General features: G+C 49.0%; 1 protein-coding gene across 2 annotated transcripts; it reads left to right on the top strand.

Annotated features, from left to right (window-relative positions):
• Positions 1-500: 500 nt before the first annotated feature.
• On the top strand, positions 501-25,406 carry SMYD1 (SET and MYND domain containing 1). 2 transcript variants are annotated; one of them, XM_084263081.1, is made up of 10 exons: positions 501-945; positions 9,302-9,478; positions 10,115-10,328; positions 11,902-12,032; positions 14,667-14,705; positions 17,640-17,832; positions 20,558-20,650; positions 21,811-21,974; positions 23,419-23,587; positions 24,995-25,406. In XM_084263081.1, the coding sequence occupies exons 1-10, from the start codon at positions 809-811 to the stop codon at positions 25,151-25,153; spliced, it is 1,476 nt and encodes a 491-aa protein (XP_084119207.1). In that variant the 5' UTR covers positions 501-808; the 3' UTR covers positions 25,154-25,406. The 2 variants fall into 2 exon arrangements, with proteins under 2 accessions (XP_084119207.1, XP_084119208.1); XM_084263082.1 differs by lacking the exon at positions 14,667-14,705.
• The last annotated feature ends 218 nt before the right edge of the window (positions 25,407-25,624 follow it).

The raw sequence follows: 25,624 nt of genomic DNA, 5'->3' as shown, positions 1-25,624 counted from the left end.
TCTCTTCCACAGTGCTGGAGGAGGGAAGAGCCCTCAAAACTCACTGCTGTGTCACACAGTTTGAGTGTGTCCAAAATTGTGCCGATATCTAAGATATACCCTGCTTGCTGCTGCAACCTGTGCCAAACCACTGCTGTTCTTCTGGCTCCTTCCACACTGCTCTGTGCGCCCACCACTGCCATTTGGGAGGTGACTCCCCTTTTCCAGGCTCTGGTGGTGATGCCAAGAACCTTTAGGACAGCATTTTGCCATTATCCCTGGCTTTTGACGTGCTGCCCATCTCCTAGAGGGTAAAAATAAAGCAGCATTGTTTAATTTCTGGAAAAAGCCAGATGACAGTGGAAGGGGTCAGAAATATGCATACCAGCCCTCCCTGTCCCACTGCCTCAGCTGTTGCTTCCTGAGAGACAGAAGCATGTGGTTGCTAAAAATACCCTGCAAAAGAGAATACATTCTCTCTCCAGTGGGAGAGCATAAATTACTCCGAGTTGTAACATATACAACTGCTTGTGGCTGGGAGAAACAATTCCAAACGTGGGTTTTGGAGAGGGGTTTCCTAATGAAGGAGAAGTCCCGGCCCTGTGCCTTCCCTGCATAGGTCGGTGGCATTGCGTGGAGGATCTTTGCCTCCTGCCTCTCCTGCTCCCACCCCCTCATCCTTCCTATGGGAAACGGTGTGGCCAGGGGGTGGGGGGAGACCAGCCCTTTTATAAGCCTGGTCTTGCCGGCGAGTCGAAGTTGACAGGAGTGACGGGAGGTTTGGCTCGCTTGGAGATACCCACCTCCCAAGCCTTGGGGTCCCCTTGGGATGACCAGAGGAGGAATGGAGTCAGTGGAAGTGTTCCCGTCCGAAGGCAAAGGCAGGGGCTTGAGAGCACAGAAGGAATTCTTGCCTGGGGATGTCATCTTTGCGGAGCCAGCCTACGCAGCCGTGGTTTTTGATAGGTAAGAGCAAAGCCCTTGTAAAGCACAAGACTGAGTGTCATCTCCAGGCGAAATTTCCTCTGCCTGGGCAGGGGGAGGGTGTGAGAGCGTCTGGACAGTGTCAGAGAGGAGTGTGAAGGAAGTCAGAGGCACTTGTGTAAAGGTGCAGTCTGATTGTTCTTCCCAGGGCTTTGATCAGCTGTTTTTTCCTTTCAGTGGGGTGTAACCTGCTCCCAGGATGGGATCCTGCAAGGTGTTTGGTGCCGGCAGCTTTTAGCACACGCAGGGAAAGTTGTGTGTGTTTGGTGCTCCGGTGCACGGCCAGGGGTAGGTGTAGTGTGGGTGCAGCACTCTCAGCCTGCCTCTGCTGACGTTTCCCACGTGTACTGCGCTGTGAAGGGCAGTTACGTTGTGCTCTGCTCTCATACACCACCTCTCAGCTGTACCTGGCAGCTTCACCACCCCCTGCCTTCCCAGGAGAAGCTGGTGGGGATCTGTGAGTGACACTGTTTCAGCCAAAGTGATTTTCTATTTACACTGGTGTAGCCAGAAGCTGAATTCTGGTGCAAATGTATTATTCTCCTTTTCTGCTGCTTGTTTTGAGGGCAATCACAGAGCTGTAGGGGTTGGAAGGGACCTCAAGAGATCTTTGGGTCCAACCCCCCTGCCAAAGCAGCTCCCTAGGACAGGTCGCACAGGTCGGCATCCAGATGGGTCTTGAATGTCTCCAGAGAGGGAGACTCCACATTTGATGAGCTGTTGGGGCTGGTAGGTGCCCACTTCTGCCCTCCAGATCAGTGGAAGATTCACTTAAATACCCTGAAATCTGAAAGACACCAATCAACTTCTGTGTTCATCTCCCATAGGATAAATCTGGAATAAAGCCCCAGACACGGATGGGATTGGTTCAGCCTGATGATGTTCTGAGAACAGAATTTGGCTGAAACTTTTTAACCAAGGAGCCAGATTCTAGCTGAAGGTTTTCTTGTAGGCTTAGGAAATTTGTGAACATTCTTCAAGGCTGTCACGGTGAGTCCTGAGGTTGATATTTTTGCCCCAAACTGCCAGTGAGCTCAGTGAATGTTCTGCACACTAAAGAGAGTGATGAGTGGTGCTGCCTAGCTGAGCTTTTCCTGATTGAACCAACTCCTCTAGTGAAGTCTGGGATGCAAGCAGAGCTCCCACTGCTGCTTTAATCACGGTCACCTTGTAGCTGAAGCTGATTCACCCTCCTGTGTGATCTGGCAGTAGCAGAGAATTGGGGATTAAAAGGACAGAACAGGAAATATGTTCTTTTTGTGTCTTTCATTCACTGTTCCCTTGCCCTTATCCTGCCAGTGGGTGAACATGTTTCTGAACCTTTACAATAGCAGCAATGAAGGGCTTTTTTAAATTTTAATATGCCATTGCAAGAGCTTACATCAAAAATGTGGGGTGTTTGACTTTGAGATGTTAAGTTCTTGAATTTTTAACCCTGAGTTGGAGCAGTTAGTGACAAAAACATCCTTCCTTGATTTGTCTTTTTAGCTTTTGTACTTCATGTTCACTTATGTCACTTGCTGGAATCTTGCTGTGATACTCTGTTTGCTTCCAAAGGGCCTATGGATAATGATTTCTCCCATCTGCCTTATTAAAAATGCTAATTGTCTTTTAAGCTTTTGAAAACATTTTGCCTTTTGGTTGCTGGTTGAGAAATACTTTTTCTCCTCTGTGGAATGTTGTGAGTGTCGTGCATGGAGTAGAGCAGCCCACCTTGGAGACCTGCAGCTTCACTGCACTTTCAAATGTCACTTGTGCAAGGTGAGGTAAGGGGGGAAACTGTCACCACATTGGCTCTTAGGCCATGGACTGTGTTTTAGGCTTAGATTTCCAGCAGAAAACCTTGGATGGGGAGAGATGTGCTTCTTTCCCTCCCCATGCTCAGTTTGTTTAGCTTCCAGGGGGGTGATCCAGACATTGAGTGACTGGGGGTAAGGAAAACACCTCCCTTCTGTACAGCTGCAGAGGATGGGGATGGCTTCAGTCATTCTTACCTCTCTACTGCTTCTTCATGCAGCTGTGCAATAACAAACTCTTACCCTCCTGTGGCACATGTCATCCCAAAGCCCTTTATATACATTAGAGGTGATGTGCATTCCCAAACATCTCTGGAACAGGCAGTGATAACTCAAAGCCTGTTTGGTTAGTGCTCAACAGGGGATGGCCTGGGCCTGACACAAAATGGAAACCCTCTGGTTTTGAGGGCACTTTCTACTGCTGTCCCAGGGTTTTGACTGTTATCCCAGAAGGGGCACCTGGATCCTTGTAGAACCTGCAAGAATAAATTTACACCAGCCCATGGTGGCTGTTTTTTTCCCTGAAAGAACTGCTGTTGCCTCTGCATGGCTGAAGAGCCCAATGAAGAGGCATATGCTTTTCCATGCCTGCAGACATTTATAGGTCCTAAAACTGGTGTTGAGCCTACACTATTAAAAAGGATCTCACCCTGCATTGGGAAACCCAAAGTCCAGAGTCTCCCATCCTAATTCCACTCAGCATCTTTATGTCTTTCTGAAAGCACAGTGTGTGAGTGTACTATGGAAAGGGGACCCCAATATGAGTGACTGGCAAGTTTCCTTTTTCAGCTCAGGTCCTACCAAAGAGCTGACCAGATTTTCCACAAAGCTCTGCTTCCTTTGTATATAAAGACCTCCACAGAAGCAGAGTCCTTGGAAAAGCTGGTTTGTACTTTGCAGCCCTTTGGCGACCTGAGTTCTTTGGGAAGTCTGGTCCCAGTGTGGATGCTGAGCCCTGAAATCCTGCCCCTGGTTTATCAGTTGAAACCAGCTTCTGTGTGGATGCCCATCATGCCACAGTGGCCACGCTGCAGCCTTCTGTGTGGCTGCATGTGATGTGGAAACACAGCCTGCAAAGCAGAGGGCTCTTTCTTAGGTTGGTAGGAGCAGCTTTTCAGGGACACAAGGTGGTTTCCTTGGCTTGGCCCTGCGTGGTTTGGGTGGGAAGCAGCATGTGTTTGTGTCAAGAGATGGGAGGTGTTACTGGTCAGAACTGGAGGAGCCCCAAGACAGCTGATCATCGTTTGACCTGGTGAAGGACATAATTGTGAAATGAAACAAATTGCATTACCTGCTGCAAGAGTATGATGTGTGTGTAAGGGAGAAGCCCTTCAGGGCCCCTCCTCAGGGTGGTTGTGTAGCAGAAACCTCCCTTTCACACTCTGAGGAGCGGTCAGAAGAACCAGCTTCTTTGCCCCAGCTGTACAGGGATCCAAGAAACCAAAGCAACTAACCTTGGGCACCCAGTGTTATGTGCTCATGGCAGAGAACCGTGGGCTGAAGGCAAAAGCCCTTCTGTATACATTGATGTGGGGAACTGCTGAAGTCATGTTGACTTGAGACTGTCCCCCACCAGCACTGTATGAATATCTCTGACTAGGAGGCTGCATTCCAGGAGGTGCTGAGAAGTTTCTCTTGCCAGGAAAAGGATAATAGCTTTCTTTGACAGAACTCTGTAATCTGCCCTCATACTCATCAGTGACCCATCAATGGAGCTGAACGGGTCTGCAGGGTGATGTGATGGCTTGTCCAGCTTGGGGGCTCAGCTTGCAAATGAAGACTCCCAAAACTAAGGTCTGTGATAAGTGTCTGCACAGAGCTAAGGGCAGGATTCAGTTGCCATAAGTGTTTAGTGTCATTTGTCTGTCGGTGGCAGCTCCAGGGTGTCTGAGACATGCTCTTAGGGCTGACAGGTACAAAAGAGGGTTTACAAGAATTGAACTGCTTCCAAGGCCATACAGTCCCTGCAGAGCCTAAAATAACACCAGTTCCTATGCAGGAGAATCCCACCCTAAGTGTTACAGTCAGTGGAGCACTACAATGCACACTGAACAGAGACACCTCCCTTGGTGAGCTGGATGGCTTTCCAGATCCCACTGAGGGTTTTGATAGGATCTCTACTTACACATCTAGGGATGAGCACATGATGTCTGTATCTGCAGACTGCATCCCACCCCTGAAGTCCCTGAAGGTCAGAAGGAGCCTGCAGTCATTAAGGCTGGTGAGGGCTTGTGTTTAAGCCAGTGATGGTCATCTCAGCAGCAGTTTTGTAATTGCTGCTAGAGACTTTTAGTCCAAAAGTAGATAAAACTCAAAGTGAAGCTAAAGGAGGTTTCCACAGGCAGCAGCCAGCTCATATGTTCTTAGATATGAAGGCCAAGGTATGACTCACAAGGCTAACACTGCTCATTGCAGGGTGGTTGGACTAGGTGACCTTTAAAGGTCCCTTCCAACCCAAAGCACTCAATGATTCTATAACCTTTTGCTTAGCATAGTGGTTCCCTGCATCAAGCCTGTTACCTCTGCCTGAATGAAACAGGCTGGTCAGGGAGACAGTGAGTACTGACTGAAGGGGGGTGCAGAACTCAGTGCCATCTCTACTATGTTGCTGTTTTGATGAAGTGCAGACACACTCTCTGATGTGTGTTTGGATCAGCCTTGCTGTTATCAGCTGAAATAGCACTCAGAAAGCACCAGTGTCAGGCCCACTTTGCCCTAAAATAGATGCATAAGGTCAGAAATATTTCTTCTCAAGGAATTCTTCACCTTCTTTGGGTCATTTTTCGTTCTATAAAGCCCCTGTGCCTTCCCCATTGGCATAACCTCTCACTGAAGCTTTCTCCAGTGCTCTGCTTACATGCTGGGGTTGAATTCCCTCCTCCTTCACTTTCTGTTTCAAGACCCCAGGTCTCCTTTCCTCACAGCCAGCTGCAGGGCCATGGCATTCCCATCGCCTGGGCTCAATGTACAGTATGTGACCTTCTCCTCTGGCATGTCAGTTGGCTCTCAAGCCTGTAAGAGTCTGCATTTCCCTACAGGCATGGGGATGCCTGATATATCTCTGTCAACCTTCATCAGGAGAAGGTTTGCTCTTTAACCAGTGGAGTTGGAGGGACAGTAGTCAAGGCAAACAGAGTCATGTGGTAGAAAAGCAAGATCACCTGAAGATCTGCGTGATGAGTGACCTGCAAATTGCTAAAAAGCTCAGGCCATGCCATTTTTACTCTCCTTTTTAATGTGTGAAGCAGGTCCAAAACAATTCCCAAGAGAAATGTGGGAAAACTCCATTACTGTATTTGGGATGGCCTAGGTAGGGATATGAGAGATGCAACGTTTTCCAAGACAGTATGCCTCTGAAAAGATGATGGAAGCAAATTCTTTGAGTTGATACCAGTAACAACCAAGAGCTAATGTGATCACATTCACCTTGTTTAAACATTGCTGAGGTTTGATTTTTAATTATCACCTTTTTTATTTCCTTTTTTAAGGGAAACCACAGGCACACCTCTTAAAAAACCCCAAATTAGTCTAAAATAAATCCTCCACTCAAATCAGACAAACTAGGGTGTGTCATCCCTGACATCTTCAAGATAAAAGCACTACCTTTCAATCCCCTTTTTTAAAGGAGCAAAACCTCTCCTGTGCTAGTAACTCACTGTCACAGGTACAAGTCAGCTATTGAAAGTCAGCCATCCACTGCTGAAAGGGGAGGTGCCTTTCCTTAAGCTGTTGTGTGTAATGAAGTGTTACAGCCTCTGCTGTGAAAGCCAACTGGGCTTTGCCTACCTCTTAGGCTATTCTTACCCTGTCCTCTCTGTAGGACATGTTTGAGAGAGATGCCTAGCCAGTTAATAATATGAATCAGGTGGATTTAGGTGTAAGTTGGGTCATTTGTGTGTGTCCCCTGTGATGTACAGAGTAAATTCATGTTAAAGAGGTTGTGAGGGGTGTCCATTTGATTAAATCCTCCTCTGTTCCTTTGCCCTGTAGCCACCTCTGCCTTTTCCAGATCAGTGAATGAGATGCTGTGGGTGCTGGCTGGGAAATGGTTGGCAGAGGTTTGGGTTATGAGTGTCTCCTAGACGAGTTTAATGTATTTCCTATAGCAGTGCTCAGCCCTCTGTCCTGGCAGGTCCAACAGATTGTAATCCATCTGAATCCAATCCAAGCAGTCACAGGAGCTGTTTGCTGCTTCTGCTTTCACTGGGAGTCGTGCTCACAGGAGCCATGGTTCAGTTGACAGTGCTCTGTCACCTCTTGTGTTTGTTGGCTGGCACATTGAGTTACTGCTTTTGTCACCGTAGCTACGTCCAGGATTAGTAAGTAGTTGTGTGTCTCAGCTACGTAACTTCAGAGCTCACAGGCCCTGAGAGTTCTGCTTGGTTGAGGCTTGGATGAGAGGCCAAGGAAACCTGAGTCTCCCAAGAAGGTAATTGAGTGAGTCAGCCAGTGGCACCTGCCTTTCGAGTCAGCCCGAAATCCCTGGCCTGGCAAGGCTCTGATGGGCTGGACACGTCGCTGTGCTAATGAAGATCTTGCTTTGGGGCAGGGGGGGGGTGTGGATAAAGAAGTTCTCACTATGTGTGGAAGAGGGCAGTGAGTGAGTGGCAGGAGATCACACCAGAGGCTGTGGTGCACACAGGCAAAGCAGAAAGCAGTTGTATTATCCCTGTGTTAAAGCAAGGGAAGCTGAGCACTGAGTCTCTGAGGTTTCAGACCCCCAGGCCTCTGGGTGCCTGGTAATGCACATTATCAATACATCCATTACCACTTAAACCATTTCTGAGCAGGGAGGATCCCATGAGTGTGACAGGTGTGGTGTTTCTTATACTTACCACTCAGATTACCTGTGAGTAATTGAGGCTGCAGTTTCAATACCACAGGAGCTGTTCCTTCACCTCCTCAGGAAGTCCTGTGTAACTTTCTGGGGGGCATTTATGCATCTCCTTAGACACGAGGACTTTCCAGGGCTGGCAGTAAGTCCCACCAGCTGGGTTTGCTTTGAAGACTCTGGATACCTTATGCAATAAACAGCAAAAATGTTCTGTTCTCAGAGAGGGAACTGGGAGGAGAAGAAGCCTTTGTGTCAGGACTTGGGCTTTGCTGCAACACATCCCCCTCCAACCTGTCACTCTGCTTTACAGGGAAACTTCTTTAACTGCCTTTTCACTTTCTGATGGCCCTCAAAGCACGCAGGAGGGAGACCCATTCCCCATGGGAGATATCTCCCCCTGCTTCCCAGCAGGTTTTATCAGCTCTCTGGCTCTCCTTTGCCTTACAAGGAGTGTAGTCTCTTTTGCACCTCTCTGCCCCCTTGACTTGACAGCTGACAGAGCACAGCCTCGCATTTCTCACCAGCTCCCAGCCCTTTTATTTGACTTAATGGAGCTGGCTGCATCCCCCTTCCCAGACACGTGCTCCCCCTTGCCCCATCCCTGGTGCTTACCTTGTGTCAGGCTTCCTCCAGTGCTACTCACTGTCATTTTCCAAGCCTCATTTTTTCTGCGTGTGATTTTCTCTGCTCTGGGTCATCTGCTTTAAATCAATGGCCCTCTGCTTTAAATCAGTGCCCTCTTAATCCTGCAAGAGCCAAGGCACCAGGTGGGGTGTGTCAGCAGCTCATGCAGTAGTGCCAGAGAAATGAAAGAGCATTTTAAGTGTGCTGTGATAGACATAAAGATGAATACATGTGGATTTTATACACCTGGGTAGTGGAGAGGCAGGACAGTCTTGTGGCTGGGAACACTGGGGCTGTGGGTCTGCTTCCCACCAGTGCCTCAGTTTCCTCTCTATGGGCTGTGGGCAATAATAATGTTCCCTTGGTGATGAAGCCTCTGTGGTTAGTGAGCTTTCTGCTCCCTCCTTTAATCCATCCCCCTTGTCCTGCCAGCGTCTACCCTTTCAAAAACTCGATTCCCCTCCTGTTTCTCTGCTCCCTGCAGGGACTGGAAGGCTGCAGTGAGGTCCCCCCAGATGGCTTAGAGCCATTCACCCATTTGGTTCCTCTCTCCCAATGTTCTCCTCAGCTTCTTAGGCATGATGGTGGCCCATGCAGGGCCCAGGGATGCCTTAGTGCTCAGGAGGGGCTTCGCTTCAGCAAAATTCAGAGTCTTTGCAGGAAGATGAAGCTCTCAGGCTGACTCTTTGCCTTTGCACTCTTCCTCATGCTTGCCTAAGCATCTGCTTTCTGCCCAGCACATCAGTGGCTGGTGCTTCAGCACGGGACAGACAGAAAAAGAATACAGACTGAAAGTCCTATTAACTGCTGAGGAGGAGCAGATGAGCTGCAGGCGAGAGGGCTGAGAGCTGGGGAATGCTTTATTGCTGTCCTGCTTTAAACAAGACATTTGTCTCTGGCATAGCCAAAACAGAAGAGCAACAGCACTGGGCAAGGGCAGGAGGATTAAGCTGGGTGGAAAGTTTCTCTGTCTTCAAAAATATCTCAGGGGATCCACCCTTAGTGGAAGGCCACACAGCTGGCAGAAGCCTTGGAGCTGGCCCTTCCCCCAGGTAAGAGCCACGGGGTCCTTCTGTCCTTCCAGCCTGACACACGTCATCTGTCACACGTGCTTCAAGAGGCAGGAGAGGCTGCACCGCTGTGGGCAGTGCAAGTTCGCCTACTACTGCGACCGGACCTGCCAGAGGGCAGCGTGGCTGAACCACAAAAACGAGTGCTCTGCCATCAAGAGGCATGGCAAGGTGCCCACTGAAAACATCAGGTGAGAGCTTCACCCCCAGGGCCTGAGCCAGAGGACGGGGCATCCCTCTGGAGGGTGCCAAGGAAGAGCTGGGTTGCCCGATTTGGACAGGGTGGAGGTGGGAGATGGTTTTGGGAAAGGCCAGGGGCATCCCTGAGTTGAGGTGGTGGAGACCTGGAGGAGCATCTGGATTGCAAGAGGATTGTGCTGGGCCCCCAAAATCCCTACTGCAGCCGAACGTGGTGAGGCACAACTGCCTGGGGTGGTTTAGCAGGGATGGGAAAGTGGGGTGTAGGTGGAAAAGTGGAGGAGGAGATGGGCTCTTTCCCAGTTTGTCTGTAGAATACATTGATTTGGCTTCATGTCTGGCTCTGTCATAATAAATCAATAGGAATAGCAAGGAAATAAGAGCCATTGCATAGGGCTGAGAACCCAGGGGGAGTCTGTAGCACTTCTTCAGATAAGAACATAGATTCTGGGCAAAACTCTGCATCTCCCTTCCCTTCAAAAGCCCATGGGTGATGACCAGCCATCCAATGCTGAGCCTGACCACCCTTAAAACGAAGTTCAATGTCCTCTTGATGTTCCCACTGTGCTGTCCTGGCAGTGGACAGTGGTGGGGGTGCTGCTAACACACTGGGGCTCTTTCCTGGCCAGGCTGGCTGCCCGCATCATGTGGAAGATAGAGAGGGAAGGCAGTGGGCTGTCAGAAGGCTGCCTGGTCTCCATCGATGACCTGCAGAACCACGTGGACAGCTTTGGGGAGGAGGAGAAGAAGGAGCTGCATGCTGATGTGGAGAGCTTCCTGGAGTTTTGGCCTCCCCAGAGCCAGCAGTTCGGCTTGCAGTACATCTCCCACATATTCGGAGTGGTACGTTGGTGGGGTGGGAGAGAAAATGGGGTGGGGGGCAGGGGGGCTGCTTTTAATGCCAGCTTCCCAGAGAATGTCTCCAGCTGGCCTTGAGTTCATGCCTCACGACCACAGCTTTTGGGATAGATGAGACTGGCATTTGCTGCAGGTGGTTGGAGTGCTTCCTGTTCTCCACTTGCTTCTTCCCTGACACTGGGAAACTGAGGCACAGCAAGGGCAGGGTCTGGAACCTTTTATCTCTCCCTGAACATGTAGGCAAGTAGCTCACCCAACCATAGGTGTTGCCTTGTCATCACAAGTCCTGCTGGGCATCTCTGTGCACCTGGGAGGGCTGAGAAAATCTATTTAAATATATTTTCAGTAATTATACTTAGAATATATCTGAATATAGCAGACCTGGTTTAGTATATAAATTAATGTCTATTATTATATATATTACAAATGGTCATTTTTATATAATAAAAATGAAATTATATGTAATATATGTCATAATATCCATTGCTGACTTGTTACTTACACATTTTTGCTCTCAGTGCAGCAGAGGGGGAGATTCCCAGCAGCTATTTCAGGCTGAGCTGCTCTGCCCCCAGCCCTGGTACCAGTTGGTGTACCAACCCCTCAGCTACCAGCCCTACCCAAAGGGCCAGGGTGAGCTGAGGTTGAGCTACAACCCACTTTGCTGGTACCTCTGCTGCTGGCTGGTGTGGATAGGAAGTTGGCTTGGCCAGCCCTGCCACAGAGTCCTTTCATCCCCACCCCACAAAGGGAGACCTATGTCCTACTGACCAACATGGCCTGTCCATGCAAGGAAGTGGAGATAAAGTGCAGAATCAGTTAAGAACGGAAATAACACTATTAACAGAGTAAAATAATTAGCAGCTGAGTTGTTAATGACTTCCTTTGGAGTATCCTCTTGAGTTTTCTCTTTGGAAATATTTCCTTTCTTTCCATTTGCAAGTCAAAGCTGTTCCATTCCTGGGTGACAGTGGGATGCCATGTAGAAAAGTGTAGTGATTTATTCTCAGCATGTATGTCACCCAGAAGTAGTTGTTCTGAGAACTGATAACAAACAGTAGTAATTGATTTTTATAAGCTCTGTGGGCCACCCAGTAAATGTGACCAGGTTGAGTGCACCTCTCAAGGTTAATTTCTAACTGAGAGTTCTTTTAATAAGCCTGAACTTTGCTTTCTGCCTCAGCCTCTGCTTAAATTGCCTCAAATTCATTTTCCTGTGACCTTTCTCTGAACTATTTGCAGAAAGGGAATATAAGGAAACCAATGCATGGTTGACCCAAATTTAGCCTAGACATCCCAAATGAATATTAACAGCAAATATTCTGCAACATTTACTCAGCTTCACTCCAAGTGACTCCTGCACTGCTCCTCTCCTGATGTTTGATCCCAGCTAAAGATGTTGTTTCTGCAATAATCTTGTAGGCACTCATTCTCCCTGAAGTTTGGAGGTGGGATGCCAGGGGAAAGCCTCTTCCAAAGCACTGAAAGGAATTAAGAATGTAGCTGAGTGTGGCTTTTTCTCCTTTAATGCTTCTTCCTGCCTATGTTTTGGGATTAGATCAGCTGCAATGGCTTTACCCTCAGTGACCAAAGAGGACTGCAGGCTGTTGGCGTGGGAATCTTCCCCAACCTCTGCCAGGCCAACCACGACTGCTGGCCCAACTGCACCGTCATCTTCAACAACGGCAAGTGAGTGGGCTCCTTCCCTCTGGTACAGCAGGAATGCATCCTAATGGGCAGCTCAGCAGATTCTGCTAACCCCACAGTGTCAGATCCCTGCCCCAGAAAATCTATTCTTCTTTTTTTTTCCTTTCCTTTGCTAGCTCAGAAAAATCAATATCAGGTTCTTCTTTCTAAAGTGGAACTATTTTCACTCTCTTTGTTGTTATTTTAAAGCTGTTGTCTGATGCACTAAACAAATACACATAATTTGACCCCAAAATCCCAGGGAACCAGCAAAGAATTTTTCCCTGGTTTCTATGAGTTTGGAAACCAGGCTCAAAATGAGCAGTTCAAGCACTAAGCAGCAGCCTTGATCACCCCTTGTATTCAGGCTTTATTTATAAATAGGTAAGGAGTAATTATGGTTATGGGGCTTTGAACAACCTGGGCTAGTGAAGGGTGTCCCTGCCCATGGCAGAGGGGTTGGAACTAGATGGGCTTTGAGATCCCTCCCAACCCAAACTGTTCTGTGATTGTATGAAAGATTATACTGAGTCCACAGACCAAGAGTTTCTTACAACCAAGGCTTGCAATCAGCTGTGCAGCACTATCTGCTGATGTGTGTATAAACATTCCTAACACAACCCTCATCTTTGCCACAGTGTGCCACCTATATTAATCACTGATTAACTCATTAGCAATGGGATCTTAATGAATGTCATCTGCAAATTGGGTCAGGTGTGAATGCAGGATGTCCTAAATCCCTGGGCATTCCCCATTCCCACCCAAGTTCCGTAAGAAAACTTCTGTGGGACATGTGAGATGGCAAGAGCTTAAGTGGGAAATGCAGGGACCTTTCAGCAGAGCTGGGAGTGGAGGCTCCTGCTCTCAGTGCTCTGGATAGCCTGCAGAATCATAGAATCATAGAACCATTGGGGTTGGAAGGGACCTCCAGAGCTCATGGGGTCCAACCCCCTGCCAAAGCAGCTCCCCAGCTCATATTGCACAGGGCGGCGTCCAGACGGGGCTGGAATCTCTCCAGAGATGGAGACTCCACACCCCCTGGGCAGCCTGTCCCAGGGCTCCCTCACCCTCACTGGGGAAAAGTTCTTCCCCATGTTGGTGTGGAACTCCCTGTGCTCCAACTTGCAGCCATTGCCCCTTGTCCTGTCCCCACAGACACTGAAAAGGGGCTGCCCATTTCCCCTGCATCCCATCCTTCAGATATTGATAAACATTAATCAGGTCCCCCCTTAGTCTTCTTCTCTCCAGGCTGAACAGCCAAAGCTCACTCAGCCTTTCCTCACAGGGGAGATGCTCCAGGCCCTTCAGCATCTCCGTAGCCTCCTCTGGACTCTCTCCAGGAGATCCCTGTCTGTTTGATCCCAGGGAGCCCAGAACTGGACACAACACTCCAGGTGGGGCCTGACCAGGGCAGAGCAGAGGGGGAGGATCCCTTCCTGTGACCTGCTGGCCACACTCCTCCTGATGCCCCCCAGGATCACATTGGCTCTTTTAGCCACCAGGGATGCTCTGCTCTTCCCAGCCTCCTCCCAGGTCAGAACAGGTATAAACTGCTGCTGATCCAGCAGGTTGTGTTGTGTGCAAGACATTAACTGTGGGGAAATGCCTGTCAAAAACTGCACAGCCACAATATTTCATCCAGGTTTTCCACAAGGTCTTAAGATTTTACAGGTTCCCATGATCACCAGGCTTTAGTGCTGTAAGTCAAGCCTCCCCCCAGCCCATCTCTTCTGTAACTAACACAGGACTTTGCACCAGCAGTTATCAAGCAGCTGGTAAATGAGCAAAGTGAAAACGAAACTGCATTAGGATGATGACTTTGGTGGGAAACAGGGTCTGATCCAAAGTCAGAATGGAGTCTGTGCTCTGATATCTAGTTGCCCTGGATCAGATCCATAGTGGGATGATGGAGAGCCTCTCCAACCAGCCTGGGAAGTGGAGAAGGTAGCTAGCAGTGACAGCAACCCTGGGGTCTGAGTTTCTGGTGGTAAGTAGAGGAATGGCATGTTGTTTGCCTGGCAGCTTGTTGAACTTCCCATATGTATCCTGTTACTGACTCTAAACCTTGACCATCTGGTTATGTGGTTCAGTTGGCCAGGCAAATGATGAAGGATTCTTGTCTTGCTGTGGAAAGTTTGGGATGAGCCCCCGTTGTGTGAACTGAGTTGTGGGGACTATCAGACCTCAGAGTGCAATGCCAGACTTGACAACCCACTCCACTCGTCACACAGAGCACAGTGCTTGTTGCTGACACCCCAGTCTGATTTCCACTTCAAGCTGTGTTTTAGAGAACGTGGCTACAGTGTCAGTGGAGACATTTCTGTGCAGGATGACCAGCCCTATTGCACCTGCCACATGTCACAAGCAGGTTTTGCTCATCCACTGGCTGATATCATTCCTAACATCACTGTGCCAGGACAGCTCTTCTCCAAATCTGCTGTGACCCAGAGGCAGGCGATTCAGTTAATGCAGCTGCAGAGCAAAGGTCAAGCCCTTCATGCAGTGAAACATGAACCAGGCACCAGGAACTCTCCTGTCCCCCATCAGGACAACGTCCCAGTGCTCTACACCCAATTTTTTATTGTTGTTGTTGTACTTGTACCTGTGTAAACTGCAGATCTTTGTTTTGTCTTTCAGTCATGAGGCTGTAAGATCAATGTTCCACACACAGATGAGGTGGGTCGGTCTTGAAAGCATCGTCCTTCCCCTTGCCCTGTACCCCTCATGCCCTGTGTTTAATGGAAAAAACTGAAAACAGCCCAAGTTGGGTTTTTTTTTCTCTGCAAAAAATTCCACTTTCCTTGTTTACTGAACTCCTCTTGTGTGTAAAGCCCCACTAAACCCAAACCTCACTTAACTCTGCATTTTGGAGTAAATTAAAACAATAACGGGTAAAACCGTGACTGTGTCCCAAAGAGCAAAGCCTCCCCATGCCCCCCTGCCTTCCCACCCTCTCCTTTGGCTTCCTCCCTGTCAGTATTTCCCCCTCTCCACTTCTCATTTCTCCTCCCCTGATTACAGCAAGAGCCTGAAAGTCAGAACAAGGTCTCTCTAATCTTGCACATCCCAAAATAAACCCTCGCCTATTAGGAGATGAGAAATGACTGCATTACTGACATACTAAATGCTCCACGTTTCTCCTGCAACGAACGGTGCCTGTTGAATGTGTTCACTACAGCAGCAGATGGAGGTTTCCATCCTTTATTTATCATAAGCCCTGATTAATGTTTTACCTTTTCATGATGCCGCTGTTAGCTGAGCCGAAACAAGGCTGTTGTTAATATGAGCGCAAGGAGAAGAGAAGTTGCCTGCTTAGCTCAGCGTGCTCAGTGTGTTACAGTCAGTCCTGTTAAAGGGGCAGCCTTGTCTTTAAGCTTTCATCCCAAGCAACTTCCTCAAATAAGGCAGGAGATCCTCCTGAAGGGCTCTGCTCTGCCATCCATCGACGCTCACTGGGTGCACTGCAGATAGGACCATAAAAATACTCCATAAAAATGGGCAAATGGGTTTCACTTCTCATCAGAGGTGCTGGTTTTGGAGGGGGTTGGGGGGTGCAATTTGAGTTTTGGAGTGACTTGGGCAGTCACTGTGCCTGTGCATGGGTCTTTCAAGGTGCTTGGGGCAGACACTGGGGAAAGAGCACGGAGACAAGCTCCCTGGGGTGCTCTGAGCTGACAGTGTCCCTTTAACTGCAGCATTTAAAACATGCCATGTGTTTCCAGGCTCATCCCAAACGCTATCAATCCCTTCCATACAAGGGATGGCTGCTTAAAATACACCTGTGGTGTTTAGGCTATCAGGGGCATCATAAAAGTCAGAGGCTTGATTCTGCTTCTCTGGTTGCATGACTCCCTTTAACGAGGACCCCATGAAGTCTGAGCAGGAATGTTTATCCCTGTAAAACCTTCCTGACTGGAACTGCTCTTCTCCATGCACTTTCTCCTGCAGCAGTGGGTCGTCCCTTTCTCTGGCTGGCATTTTCCCCGTGGTTGTGATGTAACTAATAGCTGCCCTTCGTGGTGATGGTATGTGTAGTGAGAGGGTTTGTATGAAACACGCTGCTGATGTGATCTAACACCCAGGGAAGGTCGGTGCTGGCCTGGGGGAGTAGTTTTCACAGCTGCTTTAGCACAGTGGAAAGGCTCAGAGTTACACCTCGGTGTAAGGGGAATTACAAGGGAATTGCAACCCCTTTGTGGAAACACGATCACACAGAACAAAAACATGCCAGGAAAACATCATGTCCTCCCCAAAGGATGCGTTTTTAATGCACCTGCTGATGCCTTTAGGTTCTGTCCCACCTATGTGTTTGGTGAGAACTTCATTGGATCCCATCTAAAGCCCCTCACGTCCAGGATGGACCAGCAGGTCCTCCCCAGGTCCATCTTGTAGCAGGCTTGTACATCAACCTCGCTGCTGAGCTCAGCAGAAGGACAATCAAGGCACATGATGCCCATGGTGAGGGAGTCCCAGGACTGATGTACCACACTGCAGTGCAGTGGTAGGGTGGGACCTCACACCATGGGACTGGCTTCATTTTGATAACCCCTAAGTATGCCTAGCTGCAAAAACATGTTTAACCAACTCACTGGTGTGACCAGAGAGCCCAAGGTCCCCAGTCTCAAGTGAACTGTTTCCAACTGTGGGTAGAGTCACTAGTAGATGGGGGAGCAGATGGGTACAGAAGCATCACCTTGCAGCTGGTATCCAGTGGTAGCGTTTTCCCTCACTGGCCAAAGTCTTCAGCCAGTTGTGACTGTCCAGCCCCCATGACTGAGTGGTGGCCCAGAGTAACAGGGGGAATGCCCATGTAGAGTGAAACAGCAAGGGAATAGTTATTTAAGACCTTTTGTAAGGAAAGACATGAGCCAAAGGTGAATGCAAAGATCTGGTTTTCAATCCTGGTGTTAAGGATCTGCTGTGGATTTTGGTTTAGTAAGGGAGACTGGTGGTTTCCCTGTGTAATACTAGTGATATCAGGTCAGATGGGCTATACAAGCACCAGATTGTTTCCAGAGAATTGTTCCTAAGCCTTTATGCAGAGATCCATGCTCAGGGTGAGGGCACCTCTTGCCCAGCACCCAGAAGGAACGTGTCTCACCTCTGCGGATGAAAACGATACTGAAAGCAGCACAGCCCAGGATCTGGGAGTCCAGCCAGGGGGGTGTGGGCAGCATGCAAAGCACTGCTTAAAAAGTAAAGACCCAAAGTCCAAACTCAGCATTCTGCAAGGCTTCTTGGGTATTTCTGACCTTGGGGTTTTCTTCTGGCAAGATCCCCTGGGACATAATAAAACTGTATGTCTAGGCTCAGCCCCCAAGCAGGTAAAGTAATGGAGCCTTAATCTGGTTATAGCTCAGTTTATGTGTCCCTGCCAGGCACTTGCAGGAGGGCAGGAGAAACCAGTGTGAGTGCTTTTACCCTGCATTCAGTTAAGGGAGCTGCTGCCCATCTCTCATTGCCTCCCAGAAGAGCTAAAGCAGTCCCTTAGAGCAAGGACTCGGCGCTGCAAGGCAGGGGCAGGTCACAGGACTGTCCCTGATGGCTGTGTGGTCACACCTTTGCTTCTCCTGCTTCTCCAAGTCCACATCTCACCTCCTTTGCACCCAGGATTGAGCTACGGGCCCTGAGCAAGATTTCTCCAGGGGATGAGCTGACTGTTTCCTATGTGGATTTCCTCAACGTGAGCGAGGAGAGGCAGAAGCAGCTGAAGAAGCAGTACTACTTTGACTGCGCCTGTGAGCACTGCAAGAAGAAGCTCAAGGATGATGTGATGCTGGCAGTGAAGGAGGGAGAAAGCAAGGTATGGCTTGTCCTGCTGTGTCCAAACCCAGAGGCGCTACATCTCCTCCACCCAAGTATCTGTGTCCCTGCAACCCTGGTTCCTCAGCCTGGGGACACTCTGAATGGTGACACAGATGTTGGCAGAAGCCTGACTGAGCAGTGAGAACAAAACTGAACCCTGACTGAGCACAACATCAGCTTGAAGCCACCTTGCAGGGCCAGTTTAACCCCTATTATGTAACATACCTGCAGGGTTTGGGGTTTTTTTGGTTTAAAAAAGCACACAAAAGTTGCCTTTAACCTAGCAGTGCCTCAGCAGGAAGGAAGCTAAAACACTGTAAAATCAGGTCCAGGTCTGAGGAAAATGCTCAGGAAATGCTGAGGGAAATTTAGGTGGGTTTCATTTGAGGAACTGAAAGGGAATCAAAGCTTTGGGCAGCAGGAAGGCAAATGTATTGCAGGTGATGGGTGGGTGCCAGTGCACTCAGCAGTGCTGCTGAAGCTGTATGGTTTGTAGGACGTGTACCTTCACACCGGTTCCAGGAAGGTGGGAAGCCTGAACGTCCAGTCCCACTCTGCAAAGTCCTCTCACATGGCATTTGTACCATCACTTGACATTTGTGCACAGCTGCTGTGGGCAGGCTGTGGAGAATTAACATGTCTGACAGCTCCTTTTTAAGTAACCTGTCATTTCCTTGGAGGTTTCACAAGGAATTCAGGGAGAGGGTGTAAGGCTGTGTCTTGCTGTCGGCAGTGGGACATGTTGCTTGTCCAGCAGCTCCAGTGTATGAATGTGTTGGTAGCCAGGAGTACAAAACCCCTGGCCACCAGCTCAGCAGAGTCACCAGGAAGCCAAGCTCAGTCCCATGACTTTTCTTTGGCATAGTTGGTGCCCAGGAAAGGATGGATATTGCAGAACAAAAGCCTCTCCTTGAGTAAGGTTTGGAGAAACCAGGATCAAAATGATATCAGGAAACTCCCATAGGAAGTAGGGCATGGGGCTAGACAAAACCCTTTGCTTGTTGGGTTCCCCTCTAGTGCAAAAGACCCTGCTGTATAATCCCATCACCAAATCATCAAGCTTCATTTCAAAGCTAATCCTGACTCGTGAATCTACCCGCTTCTAATGTAAAGCTGTCCCAAAGCTCAGTCCTCTGGTGCTGAAGCATTTCGGTTTGGCTCTCTGTGGCAGTATTTTTGAACATCTCCTCCAGTGAATGGCATGAAAAAGATCTGGGTGTTCATTCAACACCTGTTACCAAGCCTTGAGCGAGCAGTGAGATGCCCTCTCCCCTTCTGATGAGTGTTAGGGCTGCTCTGCTCCACTCAGACAGGCGCTTTTGGGTCAGTGTCCTTTATGATCTGAAGAGCTTGTAGAGAAAAAGCCTGGAACTATGTGAGGTGCATGATTTCAGCTCTTAAAAATATACCCCATCCACAGACAATAGGTATCCAGACTGACCTCACCCCCTGAGCACGCCTGCTCACCGTGGCTGCCTTGCATCCAGGCTGCCTTGCCTGAGGGCAGCAGTGCTCCCAGCTGTGTGGAAAAAGCACTATGAATACATGCCAGATTGACATCTTACACCCTCAACAGCTGCTCCCAGCTCCCCCACTCCTTCACCCCTTCCAAATAGCAGCAAAGGTCCTATTGTTTGTGATGGCAACAGGCTGGTGGGTCTGGGGAACGCAGGAGGGGATTTGTATTTGACAAGGCTGCTGTGGAAGGGCTGGTTAAAGCACCTATTCTCAGAGCCTTTACTCAGGCAGTGTAGCAGTGTGATTTGCACTTTGGAAGTGCCCTGACCACTAGGACACCCTGCATGCTGCTCAAGCAGCTGCCAAAACCTGATTAGCCTTGGTAGCTTCAGCCTAATAATATAGAGTGATAAATCATAACACATACATTTGTATCCATAAATAGATGGGGGGCATATGGCTCTGAAAAGCTACTGGATTCCCTTCCATCCTGAACTTTCAAGAGCCTTTCCCAACTTCCTGAATGCCCCTTGTGTCAGGATTCATCCAGGGAGCATCACCCCTGTGCCATGTCCTGGTGCACACTGGGGTTCCTGACACCATTCAGATGCTGCCCAAAAAGAGATGGGGACTGTGAGGGGTGACCACTCCTCTCCATCCCCTGCAGAAAAGTAATCATAGAACCATAGGATGGTCTGGGTTGGAAGAGACCCCAAGGATCACAGAGCTCCAACCCCCTGCCACAGGCAGGGACACCAACCTCCAGGCCTGGAGCTACACAAGGTTGCCCAGGGCCCCATCCAACCTGGCCTTGAACACCTCCAGGGACGGGGCATCCACCCCTTCTCTGGGCAGCCTGTTCCAGCCCCTCACCACTCTCTCTGGAAAAAACTTCCCCCTAAGATCTAATCTAACCCTTCCTTCCTTCAGCTTTAATCCATCCCCCTTGTCCTGCCAGTCTCTGCCCTTTGAACAAGCTGATTCCCCTCCTGTTCCTCTGCTCCCTTCAGGGACTGGAAGGCTGCAGTGAGGTCCCCCCACAGCCTTCTCTTCTCCAGGCTGACCCAGCCCAGCTCCCTCAGCCTCTCTCCATAGGGGAGCTGCTCCAGCCCTCTGAGCATCTTTGTGATGTGCGAAGCATCTCACTGAGCTGACCTGTGTTGGCAAAAGGGGAACAAGCATCCCTTCAACCAGGGTGTTGAGCACACACTGCATGTGTCAGGCAGTGCATTTTCCTCACTGGTTTTCCCTCCCCTTGTCCCCAGCCTTCTGCAGAGGCGGTGAAGGAGGCCATCCAGTTCTCCAAGGATACGCTGGAGAAGATTAACAAGGCCCGCATGGAGGGACTGTACCACGAAGTGAGTCTCAGTTACTTCTGCTCTCTCACTGTATAGGCACTGCCAGGGAAAGCAGGTCTTGTCCCACTCCAGGTCAGTGATTTAAGGATGAAACAAGCCCCTGTTGCTGTAATCTGAACATCCCTTCACGCTCCCTGCCCTCCTGGCAGCTCAGACTGCAAATGCTGACACTTCTTTCTGGCAACTGTAAAGCACAACCCTGTTTGAGAGGACATCCCAGCCTGGTGTCTCTTGCAGTGATGACAGAAGGAGATGTAAATGGCTTCCAGCACCTCTGGTTCACACAGAGGTGTTGAACCAAGGGCCTCCTGGGTAGAAAAACATGAGTTTCAGGGCAAGTGTAATGAGTCATCCCTGCCAGTCAGCTTCATAAAGAGAACAGTGGGTCTGGGAGAGGGACAGGATTGTCATGAGACCTGCCACAAGCACTGAGCTGTGGGCTGCTTGGGTTGATCTCCTCTTTGCCTCTTGGCTCCTGTGTGTTGATCATTTTTTGGGTGCTGAGAATGTGCCTGTAATGTGGGAGATCCACCTCCCATCTGGAGCTCAGATCAAAAGGGAGAGAGCACTCAAGTCACTCCTTCCTTTCTCCCCCTCATCCAGTAAATATTATAGCTTCAAGAAAAGACTCCAGGTCAAGCAACAGCTTACGGGTTTGAAGCTATTTTGGGAAAAGGCTGAAGCCTCCCAGAGCAGAGTCCTGGGGTCATGACTAGGTGCAGCCATGACACAGCCAAGCAGCCAGGCATGGGACAGTGCAGCTGCACGTCTCCAGCCCTGTGGGGTCATTAAGTGCATGAGTTTCATCAAGGGCTTGTAGGAGGTTGGGTGGATGGTGTTGGGGTATAAGAGTCCCATAAGCACTTGATCTCTGAAAAAAACCAGCATCTTGGAGTCCTCCTACTCCTCAACAGTAGACATCACATTTTCCTCATCGGTTTTATGAAGGTAACCCTGAGAGAGGAAGATCTGGGTACCAATTGTTAGGCTGATGTTTCTTAACAAATAAAAACCTATCTTGTCTTCCCCAACATTCCTGGAAGTTGACTTGACCTCTAGTACAGGCACAGACCATGCAACCCACTGGGCTTTGGTGTGGCAGCTTTGAGGCCAAGGGTGCTCTGACTTTCCCTTCCCCTCCCTGCTTCCCTGGTGTGCAGGTTGTGAAGCTGTGCCGCGAGTGCCTGAAGAAACAGGAGCCTGTGCTGGGGGAGACAAACATCTACCTCCTGAGGATCCTCAGCATTGCCTCTGAGGTGCTCTCCTACCTCCAGATGTTTGAGGAAGCAGCTGACTATGCCAAGAGGATGGTGGATGGCTACCAGTATGTCTGTGCCTTATTTTTGGCATCCCTCTGTGGTTATGCAATGTGAAGTAGTTTGTTACAGGAATAGTTTTCTCAGTCTGATCCCACCAGAGGTGGATCCCTTCCTACATCCACAAGAGCTCAAGAACATGTTGATTTACTAAACTGTATCTGTCAAATGGTTTGGGCATGTCATTCATTAGCCTCTTTGTTTGTCTCAGGAGCATCTCAGGGCTGCCCTGGTAGCAAGATGCAGAGCTTGGGTGCAGGAGAGAGAAGCAGACCTGTCACTGCAGGACATGGTCTGTTCCATGCATGCTGCAGGAAGGGGAAGTTGCAGACAGAAGAGAAACTGTGTCAGATGGCTGTCACTCAAGATACCCCTTCACTCATGAATAACACCTCAGTTTTTGTCTTGGCTAATTGCTATATGCAAATCCTGTGGTAAAAGCTCAGTGAGAATGAAGAAATTCAGGCTAAGATCACACAGGTCCAGGGCAAACCTCACCCTAAAAATTATGTACTTTATTACTACTAATGTTTTACTACAGTATTGATGAATATTAGTAAGGGGCGGGGACTAATGGAAACCATAGAGAACAGAAGAGAAAGAAGCCCATTTGGTTGACCCTCCTGCTGAGAGCATCTCATACCCACATATCACAGGCCTTTTTGCTCAATTCTACCCCAAAAGGCCTGTGATATTTTGTTCTTTTCCAGAGGGGTGACAGAACCACCTTCCTGGCTTGCAAGCCTCACAAGCCACCTCATGTCACAGCTCTGGCACTGAGCTAACTGAATGACACAGAGCAAACTGCTTCCCCTGCTTGTTCCTCAGTTTCTCAGTCCAGAGTGAGCACTGGGGTAATTTCCTTCCTTGCTCTTCTGCCAGTGCAATATGCTGCCTAAGGCAGGTTTTCAGGTAAATCCAGGCAGCCTTGAACTCTGACTGAGCTTCTGAAGTTGAATGTAGAGGCCAGGTTTCATTTCTCCCACCTTGGGAGCGGTCTCACAGTCCCTGGAGACAAAGATGTGTCTCCAGGGAGTGAGGTGAACATCTCTGGAGTTTCTGGAACCACCTGTTTCTCTCCCCACATAGAATGAGAAGCTGGTGGATGTTGCCTTCTTGGTTTAGGCACTTCATTAAGTATCTGAAGCTAAGTTGGTGAGCTCTGGGTCCTAGACCCAGATCTGGGCTTGTCATTCTCCAACCCAGGTGTCCAGCTTTCCTCAGCTGCAGGTTGTTCATCCTCTTTCACAACTGGTGACCTCATATAACCTGTGTCCTCATGTAGCTCCTGCCTGCCCCTCTCTAAGCAGGGCTGCAGACCTCAGTGGCACCGAGTGCAGTCAGAGCTCCACTTGAGTAACCAGTGACCTCTTTGGTAAACACGTCACGTCACTGACAAACATTTGGGAACCCAGACCTTTCCTGAACTAAAATTACTCAATGGTTTTCCAGGAAAATCTACCATCCCAACAACGCCCAGCTGGGGATGGCTGTGATGCGAGCAGGAGTGACTCACTGGCACGCTGGTCTCATTGAAGCAGGGCATGGCTTGATCTGTAAAGCCTATGCCATTCTCCTGATAACCCATGGACCTTCCCACCCAATTACCAAAGACCTGGAGGTAGGTGTCATCTCTGGTGCTGCCCCTGCTGTCTGTCTAGGCAAAATCACATTCAAGCTGTAGAAACAACCCATCCATAAGAGCTGAAAGATGGATCAAGTGCTGACTGCTTCTTACTAGTGCTGTGGTTTTATCTAGATTATCTGACAGTCTGCTGGGAAATGTGTGTCCCTTCCTATGGGAAATTTTCATCCAGCTTTTATCCTGCACCAGGACATCCACTCAAAATAGCCACCGAGTCCCTGAATCTTCTTTGAAACTGCTGTGCCCAAGGACAGAGCCTCCCATCCTTCAAACAGCCTGCTTCTGTGGCATTCAGATGGATGGCATTACAATTTGAGAATGTCAAATGATGTATGGTGGATGTTCCCAGCTATTTCCTTTATTGAAGGCCCTTCTCTATTTATTACTCCCCAGACCTTCTGAGCTGCAATGTATTGCCTCTTAAATGTCTGAGGTGTATTTCCTAGTTTAGGATCAAGGACTGCAGATCCCAGGGAATTAGGTCTGCTCAGCTGGGATGAATTATTTGCAATTGCACTTGGGGATCTATCATTTCTTCACCCTTCAACTCACCTGATGTGGCTTTACAGCATCCCAAAATCGCCCCCCAAATTTGCATGATACAAACCAAAAGCCTTTATTGTTGTCTCAGTCCCCTTTATAGAGCTCTAAACTTTATCAGTACAATTGTATATCAATAGAAAAATGAATTTTATAAAAAATAAAGCAAACCTGTCTGCTGAGCGCTTGTGCCAGAGGGTGAGACAGCAGCACCACTGTTTCTGTATCTCCCCACTTTCTTCAGGAGGAAACCAGTGGGTATATGGCACATGCTGATCTCCACTCCTAAACCAAAGGTTGAATAGACTCACAGAGGTGTCAGATTTTTTTTAAAGTCCCTGCAGTGCCTCTGGCATAATGCAGCACTGGGAATGACTGCTCATGGGGAATCTAGGGATGCAGGGGTGCAACTGTGACGTGGTCAAAGAGGGGCTGAGCGTCCTGCTCCTCTCCTGCCTCTCTTCCCACCCCAGTGATGAGTCACAACAAGGCTCAGGATGAGAAATGGATGAGAAGTGCACTCACTCCCTGGCTCTGCACAGCATCACCTCTAGGTCCTGAATCAGGTTTGGGAGTGTGAGTCTTCCCTGCAGCCTGCAGAAGAGCTGGGTGCAGGAAGGGATGATGCCTTCTTCATCTTCCCAGAGCGCAGGTAACCAGGTTTGAGAACGTGACTGGCTACCTGTGTCCAGTCAGCTCTGGTCCTGCTGGAGGGACACCTAGATTAAGTTGCACCAGTCACAGGACATCCCTGAAGGACAGTCCCCATTTTTAAGGAGAGTTTGATTCACTTGCTTCCAGATCCCCTGTGTGACAGGTTTTGTAACCTCTTCTGTCCCTCAGGTCATGCGTGTCCAGACAGAGATGGAGCTGCGCATGTTCCAGCAGAACGAGTTTGTGTACTACAAGATGAGGGAAGCTGCCCTCAAAAACCAGAAGATTCAAGTCATGCCTGAGCCCAGCAATGAGGCCTCCCCAAGCCTCTTCCACAAGAAGGAATAAACCCTGAGCTTGACACAGTCACGCCGGTGGGATAACATCCCCTGGGACATCTCCAAACACGGGGAATGGGATGCAGGAGTGTGATAGATCCATAAGGATTGTCTCCAGTGGCACCAGTCTGACAACATGGACCTGCTTGGGGAAGAGTCCTGAAAAATCTGAGGGCTCAATGCAGAAGAGATCTTGGCAGAAACAACATCTTTTTTTTTTCTACCACTAGCATTAAAAAATCAAAGAAAAAACAAACAAAAAACCCCCCTGTTATAAAATTCTTTACATTCTCATTGAAAACCTGTTCCTCTCTACCTGGGCCCTGACCCTGAAGTCCTTGGTTAAATTTTAACTGATGCTTTCCTAGGTGGTTTTTCTCCCATCACTTTCTTGTGATCATCATTTCTTTCCAGTGCTGTCCATGGCTGGTTGACCATGGGCCAGTGGAAGTGGTAAGCTGATTCCAGAAAGATGGTGTTT

Source organism: Gallinula chloropus, assembly GCF_964237585.1.
Source record: "Gallinula chloropus genome assembly, chromosome: 4".
Lineage (NCBI taxonomy): Eukaryota > Metazoa > Chordata > Aves > Gruiformes > Rallidae > Gallinula > Gallinula chloropus.
Note: the sequence above shows the minus strand (reverse complement) of the source record. Positions and strands in the feature narration are given on the sequence as shown.